Source organism: Mytilus californianus, unplaced genomic scaffold (assembly GCF_021869535.1).
Source record: "Mytilus californianus isolate M0D057914Y unplaced genomic scaffold, xbMytCali1.0.p SCAF_8, whole genome shotgun sequence".
Taxonomy (NCBI): Eukaryota; Metazoa; Mollusca; class Bivalvia; order Mytilida; family Mytilidae; genus Mytilus; species Mytilus californianus.
In genome coordinates this window covers 3,925,178-3,946,056 of record NW_026262734.1, presented here as the reverse complement: position 1 = coordinate 3,946,056, position 20,879 = coordinate 3,925,178, and the positions used below count along the sequence as shown (strand labels likewise).

Genomic DNA, 20,879 nt, shown 5'->3' with positions numbered 1-20,879 from the left:
AGACTATTGCCCTAAACTGCACTTCCTCAGATTAACATACTATTGACTGTTAACAACAGCTGTACAGACTATTGCCCTGAACTCCACCTCCTCAGATGAACATACTGTTGACTGTTAACAACAGCTATACTGACTATTGCCCTAAACTCCAACTCCTCAGATGAACATACTGTTGACTGTTAACAACAGCTATACAGACTATTGCCCTAAACTCCACCTCCTCAGATGAACATACTTTTGACTGTTAACAACAGCTGTACTGACTATTGCCCTAAACTCCACCTCCTCAGATGAACATACTATTGACTGTTAACAAAAGCTGTACTGACTATTGCCCTTAATTCATCTATTGGCTGTGAACAACAGCTGTACTGACTATTGCCCTAAACTCCACCTCCTCAGATGAACATACTATTGACTGTTAGCAACAGCTGTTCTGAATATTGACCTAAACTCCACCTCCTCAGATGAACATACTATTGACTGTTAGCAATAGCTGTTCTGACTATTGCCCTAAACTCCACCTCCTCAGATGAACATACTATTGACTGTTAACAACAGCTATACTGACTATTGCCCTAAACTCCACCTCCTCAGATGAACATACTATTGACAGTTAACAACAGCTGTACTGACTATTGCCCTAAACTCCACCTCCTCAGATGAACATACTATTGACTGTTAACAACAGCTGTACAGACTATTGCCCTAAACTCCACCTCCTCAGATGAACATACTATTGACAGTTAACAACAGCTGTACTGACTATTGCCCTAAACTCCACCTCCTCAAATGAACATACTATTGACTGTTAGCAACAACTGTACTGACTATTGCCCTAAACTCCACCTCCTCAGATGAACATACTATTGACAGTTAACGACAGCTGTACTGACTATTGCCCTTAACTCCATCTCAGATGAACATACTATTGACTGTTAACAACAGCTGTACAGACTATTGCCCTAAACTCCACCTCCTCAGATGAACATACTATTGACAGTTAACAACAGCTATACTGACTATTGCCCTAAACTCCACCTCCTCATATGAACATACTATTGACTACTAACAACAGCTATACAGACTATTGCCCTAAACTCCACCTCCTCAGATTAACATACTATTGACTGTTAGCAACAGCTATACTGACTATTGCCCTAAACTCCACCTCCTCAGATTAACATACTATTGACTGTTAGCAACAGCTATACTGACTATTGCCCTAAACTTCACCTCCTCAGATGAACATACTATTGACTGTTAACAACAGCTGTACTGACTATTGCCCTAAACTCCACCTCCTCAGATAAACATACTTTTGACTGTTAACGACAGCTGTACTGACTATTGCCCTTAACTCCACCTCCTCAGATTAACATACTATTGACAGTTAACAACAGCTATACTGACTATTGCACTTAGCTCCCCTTACTCAGATATCAGATAGACCTACTTATGGACTTATCATATGGACTATTAACATATACAGTAGTGACTATCAGACAATAGTATGTTTTTCCTGAATGTAATATTTTGAACTCCTTGCCCAAATAAAGCAGTTTAAAGAACTTTCTCAAAGAAAGTGTATTATATTGTATTTTGATTTTTGAACAAAATGTATGAAAGGAATTAAGTACTATATATTATAATTAACAGTGAATAATGGGAGATGTGGGGTTTACACAAATGAGTCATTAACCAAAGGACACAAGAATCCAAAGACATTTCAAATATAGCATTCAATAATATAGTGTTATTAACTGGCTGTTTCTGTATTGGCCCTGTTATAGATTCGAGGTTAGCTGTATTGGACCTGAGACTCGAAGAGTCGAGGGCCAATACAGCTGATCGAGAATCTATTACAGGGTCAATACAGCTGTATTAGGGCTGATATGCTCATATCATTCAATAACATGTGATATAATATATACATCTATGATGAGTTTATGCACTATATAGAAAATAGCCATATTGTATTTCAGATTATCTGGACATTGTGAAAGACCCTATATCTAGTGGGGACTATAGGAAAGAAGAGGATCCTAAGTTATATAAGTCTACAAAAACTCAACGGGGGCCATTGACAGATACATGGTGGAAGGAGCATTCTGAGGGGTTAAAAAGTCAATCCTCTGGAAAAGCTATCATGACTGCATATAAACTCTGTCGTGTGGAATTCAAATATTGGGGCATGCAGAATAAGATAGAGAGATTTATACATGAAATAGGTAAAAAAAAAAAAAAACATCTGATATTAATCATAAAACATTAAGATTAAGAGATTTATAAATGAAAAAGACCAATAAAAAAAGTAAAAGATAGATAGAACTATTTATATACTTAATAGGTAAAAAAAAACATCTAATATTAATCATAAAACATTTTTAATTGTTAGATATATTGAATATTATTTTATGCCACCTCAGGACAGAGTAGCTATATTATGATACGTGTAGTAGATTAATTTGTAAAAATGTGTCACATTTTGATTGTTGTAATACATCTGGCAAATTTGTAATATTTACACATAAAACAATAGATATTTAGCCAATAAGAATCTGACTTATGTGATACTGATAATATAAATCTTTATACATTAATTTTCAAAGTTTATAAAACTACTAATCCTAGCTTGTTAAAATTTTCCAATCAATATATTTGTTAACTTAAATTTTAAAATATATTAAGTTCAAATTAATGTTTGATAGGTTGATTGTTGATTTAAAAACACATAAAGATAGATCAACTTATTTACATTCGGTTATTTCATTTAATGATTTCCCTTACATGAGATTTTCCTGAATAATGTTTCTGCATGGACGGTTTCGGTTGGGTAAATATAAGGAATTTGTATAAGTCAGTTCAATTAATGAATACTGTTCTGTGCATTTGTTTTATAATAATGTAAATGTTAGTTTAACCCTGCCACATTCTTCATGTGCCTGTCCCAAGTTAAGACCCTGTAGTTCAGTGGTTGTTGTTGGTTTCGTGAATTGTTTTGTTGTAAATTAGGCATTTAGTTTTCTCAATTGAATTGTTTCATATTTTTCAGGTCGGGGTCTTTTATAGCTGATTATACTGTATATAGTATATTGTACTGTATGGGTTTTCTCATTGTTGAAGGCTGTACATTTGCCTATAATTACTTACATCCACTTTATTTGATCTTTGGTGGATGGTTGTCTCATTGGCAATCATACCATATCTCCGTATTTTTATTTTGTAACGTACACAAAACCCACTTTCTTGTTTGTTGATAGTTCAGAAAATATTTATTTCAGTACAAATGAAATGAAGTAGCATATAAAGTATCTTTATCATGGTCATACAATTGTTTTCTGTGTAAATATTAATCAAGGCCAACTTAATGTTTCATATATTGATTGTTTGATTAATTATTGATTAATGCCACCTAAGGACAGAGTACCTCAATCAAGGTCAACTTAATGTTTCATATATTGATTGTTGATTAATGCCACCTCTGGACAGAGAGGACAGAGTACCTCAATCAAGGCCAACTTGATGTTTCATATATTGATTGTTTTATTTAACACCACATAAAAACGATATAGTAATGTCAAGGTCAAATAATTGTCTGATAGATGATTGTTGATTTAACTCCATATAAAGACATAATCCCTACACATTTATAATGAATAATTGAACAGATAGACGTAATACACTACTGTATACAGATTTTATCTGTTGTATATCATGTATATTTGATTGATTGATTGTTACTTAGCATCAAAGACAAATATTTAAAGCAGAGGAAAGACAAGAATAAGTGTCAGTTAGTCTGTTGACTGGTTGCCTGGTTTACGAAAAGATGGGTTATTTTGACTTTCTCCTGGAAACAAAACCTAATTGTGACATATCAAAGATACCAGGCTTATAATTTGTATGCCTCACACACATTTTGACCACAATATACTCATCAGGGACGCTTTAATCACAAAAGATAAAAGGCCAAATGAATTATTAAGTTAATAGAACATATAAACACATGTCGATTGTTGAACGCTGGATGTCTTTTGCTAAGTTGTGTTGTTAGATTGCTGTCTCATTGATGTACAGCCCACATCTCCCTTTATTCATATTGATCAGTATGTTGACTTCTGCATGGATTTTAGTTATTTGTGTCATTGAGTTGCTGTCTCGTTAATGGTTATTCTTGATGTTTATTGATCAGAATTGAATCTACCATTTATAGGTTTAAGAAAGACTATGTTGAGAGCACATAGACAAGCTTGGTGTTGGCAGGATGAGTGGTATGGGTTACAGATCAGTGATATAAGACGTTTAGAACTAGAAACACAGAGGGCGCTAGCTGAGAAGATGGGAGTAACCAGTGAGAATGAGGAAGAAGAAGATGATCAGGGCAATACTTTAAAACACAATTCCACATCAGCTTATGATGAACGTCCAAAGATTCCCATCTCTAAGTCTGAAGACACAGTTTCCACTTCGTCGGACAGCAAGTTAACAGTTCGTTCTGGAGATTCCCCCGCTGTGATGAAGGAACATAGATCTCTGTCTGCTTCCTCTAAATCAAGATCATTTGGAAGTATGTCCATTCATTCTATACTGAGTAAAAAAGTTTAGCAACAAATATTTATAATTTTATATTTCAAAAATAAACTATACTTCTAAAAGTAACCCCAAAAAACATTATTATAACAAAGACAATAAAACATAAAGTTCAATTTTTAATCGACAAAAACTTGATTACAAAATTTATTACAATTTTGGAAATTTTAATTTAAAGTCCAGACCTGCCAACTATCCCGATTTTGGCGGTATCATCCTGATTTTCATACCTCAACCTGAACCCGATATCGGGATCATAAAACAAGTCAAAATCCTGATTTTCACAAAATCTACTCACAAAAAAAAGTTTATGATCCCAAGTTAATCAACGGTCACATCTGGTGTCATAATCTGTTGTTAAAGGTAATCTGCTTATTGGATGGGTCATAATGATCATCCAAATTAATTAATTTGTAAATAGAATCAGTCAGTTGGCATTTCAATTTTAATCAATTTATCATACTATCACAATTTGCAACGTTTACCGTAGTATCATGACAAAAACGTAATTAATTGAAAAATGAAAACTGTAATGAACTCATTATGATACATCGTTTATCTTGAAATCCGTGAAAATTTTTGTAATCAGACGTGTTTCTGTCCTGTTCTGATTTAAAATCAACGCCATATTGTATTCACATCTACTGCGTATAAGCCTCCGCCTGTAGGAGCACCTTTGAATACCAAGAAAGATAACTCAATTTTTTTCCATTTTCTCAATAATGATAACTAACTCAAGATCTGTCTCCATCCTTCCAACTTTAGGACATTTAGGTTTAGGTCTTTTAAGGCATGGTAGAAAGATAAAAAGGTCTTTGGAGGGGGAAAAGGGGGGTCTTCATTTTTGTCGAGCCTTCGACTTTTGTCGAAAAAGCGAGACATAGCGATCCTACATTCCGTCGGCGTCGTCGTCGTCGTCGTCGTCGTTGGCGGCGTCCACAAATATTCACTCTGTGGTTAAAGTTTTTTAAATTTTAATAACTTTCTTAAACTATCCTGGATTTCTACCAAACTTGGACAGAAGCTTGTTTATGATCATAAGATTATATTCAAAAGTAAATTTTGTAAAAAAAAAATTCCATTTTTTCCGTATTTTACTTATAAGTGGACTTAGTTTTTCTGCCAGTTAACATTACATTCACTCTGTGGTTAAAGTTTTTAAAATTTCAATAACTTTCTTAAACTATCCTAGATTTCTACCAAACTTGGAAAGAAGCTTGTTTATGATCATAAGATAGTATCCAGAAGTAAATTTTGTAAAAAAAAAATTCCATTTTTCCGTATTTTACTTATAAATGGACTTAGTTTTTCTGCCAGGAAACATTACATTCACTCTGTGGTTAAAGTTTTTGAAATTTCAATAACTTTCTTAAACTATCCTGGATTTATACCAAACTTGGAAAGAAGCTTGTTTATGATCATAAGATAGTATCTAGAAGGAAATTTTGATAAAATTTTGTTCCATTTTTTCTGTATTTTACTTATAAATGGACTTAGTTTTTCTTCCAGTCAACATTACATACATTCTGCAGTTTAAGTTTTTAAAACATTTATTAGATTCATAATTTATCCTGGATTTTTACCAAACTTGGACAGAAGCTACTTACAATCAAAACATAGTATAGAGGGGAATATTTTTATTAATTTTTTTCTTCATTTTTGTTGAGCCTGCGATTAACACCAAAAGTAGGCGAGACACTGGGTTCCGCGGAACCCTTACGAATTTTTTATCCTTTATTTTATTTGGCCATTTCTCTCTATTCTTAAGTTATTTTGCCAATTAATAATTACAAGAATCATGCAAATAAAAGAAATCAAGGCTTGTTAGCTCATCACCAATATACCAAAAGAAAAAAAAGAAGAAATATGAGACTATTTCAAGAGTATATAACAGTGCACACAGAAACGCCGCAAAAATGTTAACCCTTAAAGATCTGGTCGCGCACTAAATCCCCCATGGGGATTTTCAAAAGTTGGCAGGTCTGAAAGTCAGATGGTGTAAATGATGTCATTGATTAATTGCATCAGAATATAAGCATTTTGTGGGAAAATACATAAATGTGAAACTGGAATCAAAACACAGAAACAAACAAACGATGATAAAAAATTGTTGAAAGCCAATTTTCTTAAAATAAAAGTAAGATAATCATTTGACTTTGTCCAATCCAATACGTTATTGTAAATTGTTAAACTATGCCACTAATTCAGTTTGCTTTGTATTTTACGTCAATATTAATAGTGCGTTTAATTATGGGAACAGCAAATATTTGCCTTCACATAGAGCATTTCGATTGAAAAGATTTGTCAAATTTGTCCTACAGAATAGAAATAATTCATGGCTTAAATTTATACTGATTTTACCATGGGTTTGCCCTTTTATGCAGATATTTTACCCTGTCATTAACTAAATATTTAGCATAAATGGCCAACCCTTGGTAAAGTCTTGATTCATATGTTACAGGTTCTGTTAGAGAGATTTCTACTACCAGAATGTTTGAGAGTTTAGAAAAGTTACAAGAATCCAGTTCAGATGAAGAGTTCTTCGATGCTGAAGGTAATTTACAGCACATGCTATTAACTAGAAGGTTTTGTTACACAACATGAGCTATTGATGCTGAAGGTTTTGTCAATTTATTATTTTTTTGAATGGATGAAATGTATAAAAAAAAATGTACCTTCAGCCTCCATCACTTATATTTTTCCAGGGATAATTCTAAAGGGTTATAGATCCCTGTTAAGGGTTACCTAAACTTTGATTACATAGATGTAACAAAGATCTGCCTACTGTAAACTGGTGTTTTAAAATGGTGTTTTAATTTCGTTATCGTCAGTGCCATATCTCTTTGTTAGGATTTATTTTCTAGTTTTTCTTATACATGTAGCATGTGTTAATGTTGTGAAGCCCCTCTCATATTAATATAGTCCTCCCCAACCTTTTATTTTCTTGTTTTTCTGATACATGTAGTATCTGTTAATGTTGTGAAGCTCCTCTCATATTAATGTAGTCCTCCTCAACTTTTTATTTTATGTATGATTTATTTTGTTTTGTTTTGAGAACACCATCATTAATAATACTGCTTTAAAGTGTTCATTTGTGATTTATTTATTTCATGTGGACAGATGCTTACATCCACATCATTTGGTCTTTGGTGATGGTTGCTTCATTAATTAACAAACATACCAAATCTTCTTGTTTTATATATGGTCATCAATGATGTAACTTTAAATTGTTGATGAACAATTTATTTTTATTTCATTTTGGAGAATACTGTCTCAAATAATGACACCTTAAGGATGTTCCCTCCTAGTGTTTTGAATTTTTGCAAGATATTCGGAATCCTCTGGTTTTATCCATGTAGTGCCTTTAAAAATTTTGCCTGCTAACCCCTACTTTTCTTTTCATGATTTTATTACATATTGTTTAAAAAGTCATATTTGAAAATCTTATAAAATCCTTGTTATTTTTTCATAGTTTTGGAAAGAAAAAATGTGCCAATGTTAAATATATGAAAAATCTAGAGAGAATCATTTCCCGCCAAATTTTCAATGGCTTATATTTCGAAAACAAGCACATGGACCCTTCATTTTTTTCTAATTTTTTAGTTCCTTTATTTATATACTATCAATTTATAACAGTCTTTTAAAAAGCTTGTTATTTTAAAACAGAGTAGCGAACATCCTTAAGGAGTTCATGTTATTGATTTCGTGGAATCTGTTTCATGTATTTATATAATTCCATTCTGTGGATTCATTTGTTGAATAACATTTTTGTTGATTATTGTGGGAAAAGTTGAACCATGAATTTATATGTTCAATGAAGAACAAATTTTCTGTAGGCTAGTATGCAGACTTTTCAAAACCATCCACTTTCTATAGGTGATTTTAGAAGATTGTATATAATTCATTTGCAGATGGCATGTTTTTAATCTTATGTTTGAATGTTACAAAAAAAGAAGAATTTTGCTTGTTTCCTGCATGTTTCTCTTTACTTTATGTTTGAATGTTTTCAGAGGAATTTATAGAATTTTATTTGTCCAACTCCACTGAAGATCTTTGTAAGTATATGTTGTGTTCTAAACTTGTTTCTGTTGTTGACAGCTTGAAATATTAAAAGTTGGGCCTTCATTTACTAAGGGGGACCTTGCACTTTAGGGTAAGCGTTCATTAAGGGTAAGGTTATGGCTAGCCTAACATTTAAGGTTGGTTATATGATTAGGGTTAGGGCTAGTGATAGAGTTATATATAGTAAAAGTTTAGCTTAAGAGTAGGGCCAGTTATTTGAGCCCTGTATGGGCTGGGTCCCTTAAAGTAAATGAAGGCAAAAAGTTGACACTTTCAGTAATATGAGAGAAATAACACTTGTTTAAAGTGATTTTTTGTCATGGCTGTTGCTTGGAATGAAACAACAACTTGAAATAAATTCAAAATTTATAAAACTTTTTGTTATACAATGGAGTGATCATTTTCTCAAAATAAATAGCATTTGCATTAATTTTAATTTCAGTTTCAAAAAGTAAAATAACAAAAATACCGAACTTCAAGGAAATTCAAAACAGAAAGTCCTTTATCAAATGGCAAAATCAAAAGCTCAAACACATCAATGAATGGAAAACAACCATCAGTTTGAAGTTTGAATTTATTTTCAAGTTATTTGATTTGAAACAAACTTTAGTTCACAACATAGTTTAGTGTGTGACATTAACACATGTGATGATACTATATAACTAATAATAATACCTACACTTATAGAATAGTAGCAACACATTATTAGCAACATGTATGTGATATTAGAACAGACCTGACAAATTTTCCCGTTTATGAGGTGTTGACCTGACTTTTGAAATCCTCTAGTATATATAATATCTAGACGTGCTATATATATATATATATATATATATATATATATATAATAAGTACGTCTGAACCAGTGACAACTCTACGACAGATTTTATCCATCGGATCACCAGTGATGGTGATACAAGGCTGAAAACACATTCTGTATATGACGAATTATATATATATATATATATATATAAGTCTAAAGATTTGCACAACGGTACTAATATAAGATGGTAATATACAAAGATGATGTTATAAAATTGTGTTGACAAATATTTCAGCTTAACAAATAGCCTTCATCAGTGTCAATAATTTTTACAATACTACTTGTAATGCACAAACAATTAGTATTGTAAAAGTTATTGACACTGACGAAAGCTATTTGTTAAGCCGAAATATTTGTCACGATTTTATTACATCATCTTCGTATCTTACCATCTTATATTAGTACTGTTGTGCAAATCTTTATTTATAGAATTTTTTCCTTACCTGTGCAGTATCGTCTATTCTAGACGATCCGGTACATATTAAATTTGCCGGTTGGTCCTTTTTATAGATTTCTGTATATAAATATATATATATAATTACTCTAAATATCAGCACAACCATGTTAAATCTGCAAATTTGCGGAAGCAAATTATCGTTCTTCCCTCACCAGGATTTGAACTCATGCATATATATATACTTAATAGGTCAAAACAGGTATTACATTCCCCATTTCCATTCTCAGTCTTGTTAGAAGGAGTTAATATAGCACCCAAGCACATATATTCTCATTCAAAACTATAGTATATGTGATTAAAAGATTAAACACAATAATTATTATGACATGAAGTATTAGTATAATAATAATAAGATTTGGTATAATTGCCAATAAAACAACTCTCCACCAGAGACCAAATGACACAGAAGTTAACAATTATTGGTCACCATACAGACTTCAACAATGAGCAAAAACCATAATGCATGGTAAGCTATAAAAGGCCCCGAAATGACAAATGTAAAACAATTCACAATTCAAACGAGAAATCTAATTAGGTCTTCTTTGATTTAGCTTATTACTATCATATTTGCATGACTACATTATTGTATGTAGCCTTATTTATAACACTAATACATCTTTTGTGAAGACAGCATAAGATATTTTGGTGACTTGAAATCTGGTATAATTGAAGAAAAATAAGAATAGAATCTAGCCAAATCATGTGTCCTCAGCTTTTAGCAGACTGTGTTTGATGTTAGGCAGTTTTACCAGGGGAAGGTGCTTTATGTTTCTAAATCGTTCAATTTGATCTGCTTCTCTCCATTCAGGAGAATATATGGCTTACCTATAAAGTAATTTTTGCAATAAATAATCATAAACTATTTTTTAACCATTCAAATGGTGTTGTTTGGTTTATATGACGTTTTGCTCTATTTCAATGTTTCTTGATATATAGAATTTCCCCTTGTTTCTTTATTAATTTGCAAATTCACTGTCATTACTGCTTTCAACAACAAAAGTTTAGATTGCCAACACAACACCATTTCCCAATTTACAAAGAACCGACTCTAAATTTTATTTTAATTTTTTTCATCTGAGTAAAACTTATTTTTTTGTAGGTGTCTATTGTCATGTGTTTATAATTTGTAAGGGCATATATATAGGTTTTATTAATGTTTTAGAAGTTGTCAATGAATGGTAAAAATGAAAACAGTTTTATGTCCTGCCTACTATAGAAGGGGTCCTTATGTTATCAAGTTTGATCGTCTGTCTTTCCATCCAAAATCAGGTCAAAGTTTTGGCTTTTTAAAGATAGTTTACTTGAAGTTCTGGTCACTTGAAACTTAGTACACATGTTAACTGTGATGTGAGCTTTATAAAATATATAGTACGGTAATTGGGATTTTGACCCAGATTAAGTGGTTCATTGAAGATGGAAATGTTATACTGCGAACGGAGCATGATTTTCTATTGTCACAAATTCTTGATTGATTTATAAATTAAAGATATGAAACTTACAGTAATAGATTGATCATTGTTTGGTAAATGTCTAAATCAGTAATACAAGTTATTTATAAAGTGATGTTTATACTTATAGATGAGAGAAGTGCTGACCCCCAGTTATTGAGGTCATCACCTATAGATGTACAGTCCTTGAATGATGAGTTTGCTGATGCCAGGTCTACTATATCTCTTGACCCAGCAGGTATGTATAGACCTTATTGCTATTTGGGAATCTGCCACACTTGAACTATTGATGATATACAACAATCATTTTTCCTTTGTGGTGTCAGACAATTTCTATTGTGACTTCAAAATTTTACAGGAACCTTTGTGATGTCTAGTAAAAGCAGACAAATAGCAATAAGGTGTATTATGTTGTGGAATAGAAGTAAAAAAGTGAGTTAATTCATGACAAAAAGAGAATTTTTTTTATACTGTAGTCTAGGCTAGGAATTTTAAAGGAATAAGGGTTGATAGACTTCACTAGAGACATACAATACAAGAGATTGGATACTCCATTTAATTGCCATATAATCTATTGAAATGGATAACCGCTCTCTCATCATTTTTCAAACTACTTTTTCACGTTCAGAGATTTTCCTTCTTTTTTATTTTTTCCCTATATTAGAATATTTCTAGATTTTGTTTTAAAGAAATGTTTCTTTTAAAATAAAGATTTTATAAACAATGAAAGTAAAATCAGTATCTTGAAAATTAAAGAAGTTCCAAAAAGAGGGGTAGAAACCTGAATTATTTCTTGATAGGGTATTCCAGGTTTAAATGCTTTTTTGGTCATTTTAGAGAAAGTAAGATTTTAATTCAAAATTTCCCATAATCCATGAAACCATGAGGGTGATGTGACATCACAATTTCTTGTATTAAAGATCTCTTCAATCACAAATCATTGCCTGGATAGAAAAAAATAGTGCAAAGATATCTATAGTACACAATAACATTTTTACTAAATAATTCAGGTATGCAGAGACTAAATACAAATTTACATATAAGTTAAACAAAAAACTAACTAGAAAATATCTACAGTTATATGAACATCAACTTGTATTTTAAAGTTTGTTGGCTCCCAATGAGGCTTCATCTGATATGGAGGGTATATCTGTAAATGTTATCTTTTTTTGTGCTTAATGTATCTGAATTGATTTATTTTAGATACTCCATTAGAAAGAAGGATGGAACAGATTCGTCAACATTACAGCATTGACCTATCAACACACCCACACACATCACCACCAGATTCAGCCAGTTGTAAATCTAGTATATTGTTTATGGTGCTTCATGGAGGTAGCTTACCATTTCTGTAACACCACTCCCCCGTAAACACACCTCCACACATCACCACCTGACTCGGCCAGTTGTAAATCTAGTATATTATTTATGGTGCTTCATGGAGGTAACTTACCATTTCTGTAACACCCCTCCCCCGTAAACACACCCCCACACATCACCACCTGACTGGGCCAGTTGTAAATCTAGTATATTATTTATGGTTCTTCATGGAGGTAACTTACCATTGCAGTAACCCCACTCCCCCGTAAACACACCCACACACATCACCACCAGACTAGGCCAGTTGTAAATCTAGTATATTATTTATGGTTCTTCGTGGAGGTAACTTACCATTGCAGTAACCCCACTCCCCCGTAAACACACCCACACACATCACCACCAGACTCGGCCAGTTGTAAATCTAGTATATTATTTATGGTTCTTCATGGAGGTAACTTACCATTGCAGTAACCCCACTCCCCCGTAAACACACCCCCACACATCACCACCAGACTAGGCCAGTTGTAAATCTAGTATATTATTTATGGTTCTTCATGGAGGTAACTTACCATTGCAGTAACCCCACTCTGCCTGTAAACACACCCACACACATCACCACCAGACTCGGCCAGTTGTAAATCTAGTATATTATTTATGGTTCTTCATGGAGGTAACTTACCATTGCTGTAACCCCACTCTGCCTGTAAACACACCCACACACATCACCACCAGACTCGGCCAGTTGTAAATCTAGTATATTATTTATGGTTCTTCATGGAGGTAACTTACCATTGCAGTAACCCCACTCCCCCGTAAACACACCCACACACATCACCACCAGACTAGGCCAGTTGTAAATCTAGTATATTATTTATGGTTCTTCATGGAGGTAAATTACCATTGCTGTAACCCCACTCTGCCTGTAAACACACCCCCACACATCACCACCAGACTAGGCCAGTTGTAAATCTAGTATATTATTTATGGTTCTTCATGGAGGTAACTTACCATTGCAGTAACCCCACTCCCCCGTAAACACACCCACACACATCACCACCAGACTAGGCCAGTTGTAAATCTAGTATATTGTTTATGGTGCTTCATGGAGGTAGCTTACCATTTCTGTAACACCACTCCCCCGTAAACACACCTCCACACATCACCACCTGACTCGGCCAGTTGTAAATCTAGTATATTATTTATGGTGCTTCATGGAGGTAACTTACCATTTCTGTAACACCCCTCCCCCGTAAACACACCCCCACACATCACCACCTGACTGGGCCAGTTGTAAATCTAGTATATTATTTATGGTTCTTCATGGAGGTAACTTACCATTGCAGTAACCCCACTCCCCCGTAAACACACCCACACACATCACCACCAGACTAGGCCAGTTGTAAATCTAGTATATTATTTATGGTTCTTCGTGGAGGTAACTTACCATTGCAGTAACCCCACTCCCCCGTAAACACACCCACACACATCACCACCAGACTCGGCCAGTTGTAAATCTAGTATATTATTTATGGTTCTTCATGGAGGTAACTTACCATTGCAGTAACCCCACTCCCCCGTAAACACACCCCCACACATCACCACCAGACTAGGCCAGTTGTAAATCTAGTATATTATTTATGGTTCTTCATGGAGGTAACTTACCATTGCAGTAACCCCACTCTGCCTGTAAACACACCCACACACATCACCACCAGACTCGGCCAGTTGTAAATCTAGTATATTATTTATGGTTCTTCATGGAGGTAACTTACCATTGCTGTAACCCCACTCTGCCTGTAAACACACCCACACACATCACCACCAGACTCGGCCAGTTGTAAATCTAGTATATTATTTATGGTTCTTCATGGAGGTAACTTACCATTGCAGTAACCCCACTCCCCCGTAAACACACCCACACACATCACCACCAGACTAGGCCAGTTGTAAATCTAGTATATTATTTATGGTTCTTCATGGAGGTAAATTACCATTGCTGTAACCCCACTCTGCCTGTAAACACACCCCCACACATCACCACCAGACTAGGCCAGTTGTAAATCTAGTATATTATTTATGGTTCTTCATGGAGGTAACTTACCATTGCAGTAACCCCACTCCCCCGTAAACACACCCACACACATCACCACCAGACTAGGCCAGTTGTAAATCTAGTATATTGTTTATGGTGCTTCATGGAGGTAAATTACCATTGCTGTAACCCCACTCTGCCTGTAAACACACCCACACACATCACCACCAGACTAGGCCAGTTGTAAATCTAGTATATTATTTATGGTTCTTCATGGAGGTAACTTACCATTGCAGTAACCCCACTCCCCCGTAAACACACCCACACACATCACCACCAGACTAGGCCAGTTGTAAATCTAGTATATTGTTTATGGTTCTTCATGGAGGTAACTTACCATTGCAGTAACCCCACTCTGCCTGTAAACACACCCACACACATCACCACCAGACTAGGCCAGTTGTAAATCTAGTATATTATTTATGGTTCTTCATGGAGGTAACTTACCATTGCTGTAACCCCACTCTGCCTGTAAACACACCCACACACATCACCACCAGACTCGGCCAGTTGTAAATCTAGTATATTATTTATGGTTCTTCATGGAGGTAACTTACCATTGCAGTAACCCCACTCCCCCGTAAACACACCCACACACATCACCACCAGACTAGGCCAGTTGTAAATCTAGTATATTATTTATGGTTCTTCATGGAGGTAACTTACCATTGCTGTAACCCCACTCTGCCTGTAAACACACCCCCACACATCACCACCAGACTAGGCCAGTTGTAAATCTAGTATATTATTTATGGTTCTTCATGGAGGTAACTTACCATTGCAGTAACCCCACTCCCCCGTAAACACACCCACACACATCACCACCAGACTAGGCCAGTTGTAAATCTAGTATATTGTTTATGGTGCTTCATGGAGGTAAATTACCATTGCTGTAACCCCACTCTGCCTGTAAACACACCCACACACATCACCACCAGACTAGGCCAGTTGTAAATCTAGTGTATTGTTTATGGTGCTTCATGGAGGTAACTTACCATTGCTGTAACACCTGTCCCCTATAAACACACTATCACACATCATCACCAGACTCAGCCAGTTGTAAATCTAGTATATTGTTTATGGTGCTTCATGGAGGTAACTTATCATTTTTCTGTAACATCACCTCCCCCACCCTATCATGATGCTTTATATAAGATTATAATGCCAATAGTAACTAGACTTCTAGATATTCATTTTTGGTAAATCATTCACTGGAAATAGATGTCTCTTTTTGATAACTTTTTGTTGTTTTGTTCCATATGTTGATTTATTCTCCTGTTTTGTTTCTATAGGTTGTCTTGTGGATACACATGTAGAGAACCAACATCCCTCCAAAAGGAATGACTTTGTTTGCTGTCTACAATATTTATGTTTATTCTCCTGTTTTGTTTCTGTAGGTTGTCTTGTGGATACACATGTAGAGAACCAACATCCCTCCAAACGGAATGACTTTGTTACTATGAAGTCATCATTTGAAAGTGTAATACGTTCACATTACCCTGGTGCTTATGGACACATAGCATTCAGACTGGTCCCCTGTCCACAGATTTGTTCTGATGTTTTGGATATATTAGCAAGGTTAGTAAACATAATGGTTCAACCTTTTGGTTAGATGATTTAGTATCAGTTTTTTTTATAGAAATAAGAAGATGTCGTATGAGTGCCAATGAAACAACTCTCCATCCATGTCTATAAATTGAAATAAAAGACTAGAATTAATAATTAGTCAATATGGTAACAAAAAAAAACCCAAAAATCTGATACTATGCTCCCCTTTATTAAATAGAAATGCATGCCACTTTGCAGATTCCTTAATTCATTAAAATTGCATGTTTATTTTTTGAGGCATCTGACAAATTCTTTTGAACTCAAAGGCAAAATATTATTATTGATAATTTTTATAATGATAAAAAAATTTATGATAAAAATTTATTTCATCAACTCATAACATTTATCAGCAGTTATAATTTGTAATTTTTTTGCAGTATAACACCATTTTCCTTTGAATCTCAAACGCCAAACAGTGTGGATGGACCATTATGGACACAAGAGTTTGTTCCCCTTGGTGCAATAGCATTATTTGCTAGTTCTAATCCTGATTATCACGAGTGTGTCAATAAAACCGTTTCTAAGGCTAATATAGTGTACCAGGAATTCTTAATGTCAGATGAAGGCAAAGGATTCAATGGACAGGTAAAAGATCTAAGGCTTAATATAAACATTTTCATATGATGAAGACATAATCTTTCAATCAGTTTAATTGAGGTCTGGAGCTGGCATGTCAGTTACTGCTAGTAGTCCTTTGTTAATTTATGTATTATTATCATTTTGCTTAGTTTCTTCTGTTACCTATTCTAACATCAGACTCAGACTTCTTTTAAACTGAGTTTTACTGTGCATATTGCTGTGTGTTTGTTTATTCTACATTGGCTAGGGGTATAGGGGAGGGTTGAGATCTCACAAAACATGTTTAACCCCGCCGCATTTTTTGCGCCTTTCCCAAGTCGGGAGCCTCTGGCCTTTGTTAGTCTTGTATGGTTTTTTAATTTTGGTTCATTAATATGTTTCAGAGTTTAGTGTTACGTTCATTTCACTGAACTAGTACACATTTTTGTTTTTGGGCCAGCTGAAGCCCGCCTCCAGGTGCAAGATTTTCTCGCTGTGTTGAAGACCCATTGGTGGCCTTGGGCTGTTTTCTGCTCTTCGGTCGGGTTTGACATATTCCCTGTTTCAATTCTCAATTTTATTGGTCAAGGCAAGTTGAATTCAATAGAGACAGCAACCCTATTTCAATGAATGGAGCGAGGAAAACATTTTTTGGTTAAAGATTGCATTGATATCATGTGGCTGACTTGACAGTTATCAATTTTACAAACTTTATCACTACTTTTGAGATAAACAAAACATAGTGCATTGAGCACAACATTCTATACATCCTGTCCATGTCAAGAAATTTATCAATTAAATATATACTTAGATATTCAAGTTACAAAACGAAGTGTATGTGTAACACCATATCTGTCAGAAAATTCCATAAATAGTGCATGATGCATGCATGAATCTAGTATCTGTTCTGAAAATAACAATAATGTCATTATAATATTTAAGATTGGAGTTATCTTTCTTTGTCCATTATTGTAGTGAAACCAATTAATAGCAATGTTTTCTAATGCTTTATACAATGTAATGTATGATTTTTAGTTCCTACCCCAAAATGAATGCAATCATTACCCTCAGTGCTCGCAAGCACTTTGATTTGACATGTTTTATGTCACAATATGATGTTTGTTCCAATTTTAGGGTTTACAGGCCACCCATACCTGTATCTGTCCCTGTATAGAACCAACAAATTGAGAGCTTTGGTACAAAGTACTTAATGTGTTGGTGATGAAACAATGCATCTTTTGTTATTCCACTGATCAAGATTAAAAGGGGGAGGGTTGAGATAAAAAAAAAAAGTTACTCATATACTTAAACAATAATAGTTCAAGGTTTACATTTAGTGTTAACAGGAGACAAACATTAATGTGTATACAATTTGCCAAGCTATCAACTTGTCTCAAGTTCAAAAAAGTTTGGAATAATTAACTGAGTTCAGTGTTCAACGTCTGGTGTCTACATGACTTAGTATAATATCTTATAGAATAGTAAATACAGTGAAAGTATTTTAACATTACCAGTATATAATTGACATTTGCATCATTACAGGTCTCTTTGATAGCTGATAGTACCAGCTCTGTGTTAGCGTATGATGCCCTTTGTCAAAATCCTTCCTGTATGCGATACCTTAGTACATATGACAGTCGTGAGGCTCTTCCTGAGGTAGACTCTACTGTATCGTTTAGAAGAGAACGTTCAAAAACAGAATCATCTGGTGCAAAAACAAACATAGACACAACAAGACAATTGAGTCACAGTGACCCAGATTTAACATTGAATAGTCCTAATGTAAATAATCAGTGTAGCAAAAGTGATATTGTATCCATAGATTACAAAATGAAAAGGACAAGTTCTACAAGAGATCCACCTAGTCACCCAAGTCATCAATCATATCTAAATGTAAATGAGAAAGACCCTTCAAGAAGAACTAGTACAGGCAGTAATTTTGAAGGGACATATTTAAAGTTTGACTTTGATGTGTCCGACATGTTCATTCTAGGATCACCGTTAGGACTGGTGTTAGCTTATCGTAGGATGTATTGTTGTGAAGATAGATCTTGTAAGTCTATTAACTTATTTGTTTTCAACAGTATATGTTGTTTTGTTTAAGTTTCTCCAGGATGTACCAAAGTATTTAACATTTGTTTAGCAGTCAACTTTCTAGATTGCAATGATCATTCCATACCTATTAGATTTAGGAGATAACTGTATTGCATTAGTAGCTGCCTATGTAAAACATATATTTTACTGTCACAAAGTGATGTCTAGCAGAGCTAGGTAAACAGATATTTCCAACAGTAAAACCAAGTTTTGTATAGGCCAAGCTTAAAATACAATACAGTTATCTCCATTATAAAGGAATTGTATTTGAATTATGTTTAACAATATATTATGTTTTGTTTCAGTTTCTCCATACAGTCCAGCATGTGGTCAAGTTTACAACATATTTCATAATAGTGATCCATCAGCATTTAGACTGGAACCTTTATTAAACAACACATTTAGATACATACCACCTGTTAAAGTTTCTAGATACTCTAAATACCCACTAGGTGATGGGGAACCAGTACATGTTGGTAAGTCCTAGAACCATTAATTCATAGCAAATTAACGGTATAGAAAATACTAAAGGGCCAATTAAAAAAAACAATAGTGGATGGATAATGTAAGAATTGGATGATGTAACATAGACAATGGAAAAGTGAAATATTAGGGAAAAAAAACTTTGAACTATAAAAATTGTTACTGTATGTATCGTTCCAACTATTCTGTAACAAGTGCTTTTCTTTTTATATAACTTTAAGAAAGCTGTCTGCTGGTAAAATGAATGACTTATTATTTGGGTTATATGTCCTTCTGTAGATTGGTTTTATCATTTTCATGTATATCATTGTATATTTTATCTACTATGATTTCTTTTTTACATTTCACTGTCAATGTATAGCGCACCACCATTGGATTTTACCTTGATGTAATATATTTTATCCCTGTTTCTTCCCCCTATTGAATATTTTAATAATACCCGCTAAGGGGTGTTCCTTATAATAGGAAGCTCATACGAAGAAAAGAAAGAAGGATAACACAATGGCAGACGGAAAAATATGAACAGAAAACAAAATCTACAAAACTGTACACAGAAAACTAAAGATTGAGCAACAAAAACTTCACATTAACTGAGAGAAAACTCGTGCTCCTCAAGGGTGAAAAGTTCTTGCTGTACTAGTGAGGGTATTATCATTATCATAGTAGTCATGAACCAAGAAGGTGATATGAAAATGAATACACAAAAAAGTATGTTTAAATTGTAAAGAAAGTGCTCTTTCAATAAAGAATATATATAGGTCTTTAATAGCAGGCTTGGTGTTTCAACCTCTAGAACAGGGCTTTCAAAATGGTTGTATTGTCAGGAAGTGTTGTGCTGAGCCTGCTCTTGAGGTCTTTCTTATGTGTCCTTAGATTGTTGGCTGGTCTGAGTAAACACTATGTCTATTTTTATTAATATCTATGTTTATTTCCAGTTGAAACAGTACAGAGTAATTTATCCTTGTTTCTTGGAACCAGGAAAAGTTCCAGTGGCCATATTTTACAACGACAAAATAGTATATCTAGTGTAGCTAGTAATATGTCTGGAATGGGAGAGAACACTGTGTCAGTTTTGGCCAATGGTAGGTAACCAGTCACATGTCTGGAATGGGAAAGAACACTATGTCAGTTTTGGCCAATGGTAGGTAACTAGTCATGTGTCTGGAATGGGAGAAAACACTGTGTCAGTTTTAGCTAATGGTAGGTAACCAGTCATATGTCTGGAATGGGAGAGAACACTGTGTCAGTTTTAGCCAATGGTAGGTAACCAGTCACGTGTCTGGAATGGGAGAGAACACTGTGTCAGTTTTAGCTAATGGTAGGTAACTAGTCATGTGTCTG

General features: G+C 34.2%; 2 protein-coding genes across 5 annotated transcripts in view; one reads left to right on the top strand and one right to left on the bottom strand.

Annotated features, from left to right (window-relative positions):
* Positions 1 to 17,963, bottom strand: part of LOC127712273 (WD repeat and SOCS box-containing protein 1-like) — a 141,065-nt gene extending 123,102 nt beyond the window's left edge. The window contains exon 1 of the mRNA XM_052218654.1: positions 17,951 to 17,963. The gene's annotated coding sequence lies outside the window, so the exon portion shown is untranslated. The remainder of the gene's footprint in view (positions 1 to 17,950) is intronic.
* LOC127712256 (protein retinal degeneration B-like) overlaps positions 1 to 20,879 on the top strand; it is an 88,615-nt gene that overhangs the window by 52,988 nt on the left and 14,748 nt on the right. For 3 of the 4 annotated variants that reach the window (XM_052218594.1, XM_052218595.1, XM_052218597.1), the window contains 11 exons: positions 1,986 to 2,231; positions 4,217 to 4,570; positions 7,055 to 7,147; positions 8,604 to 8,648; positions 11,514 to 11,621; positions 12,587 to 12,718; positions 16,193 to 16,373; positions 16,781 to 16,988; positions 18,504 to 19,014; positions 19,361 to 19,531; positions 20,474 to 20,620. In XM_052218594.1, the coding sequence (XP_052074554.1) occupies positions 1,986 to 2,231; positions 4,217 to 4,570; positions 7,055 to 7,147; positions 8,604 to 8,648; positions 11,514 to 11,621; positions 12,587 to 12,718; positions 16,193 to 16,373; positions 16,781 to 16,988; positions 18,504 to 19,014; positions 19,361 to 19,531; positions 20,474 to 20,620 (2,196 nt within the window). The remainder of the gene's footprint in view (positions 1 to 1,985; positions 2,232 to 4,216; positions 4,571 to 7,054; positions 7,148 to 8,603; positions 8,649 to 11,513; positions 11,622 to 12,586; positions 12,719 to 16,192; positions 16,374 to 16,780; positions 16,989 to 18,503; positions 19,015 to 19,360; positions 19,532 to 20,473; positions 20,621 to 20,879) is intronic. The other variant, XM_052218596.1, reaches the window with a different exon arrangement.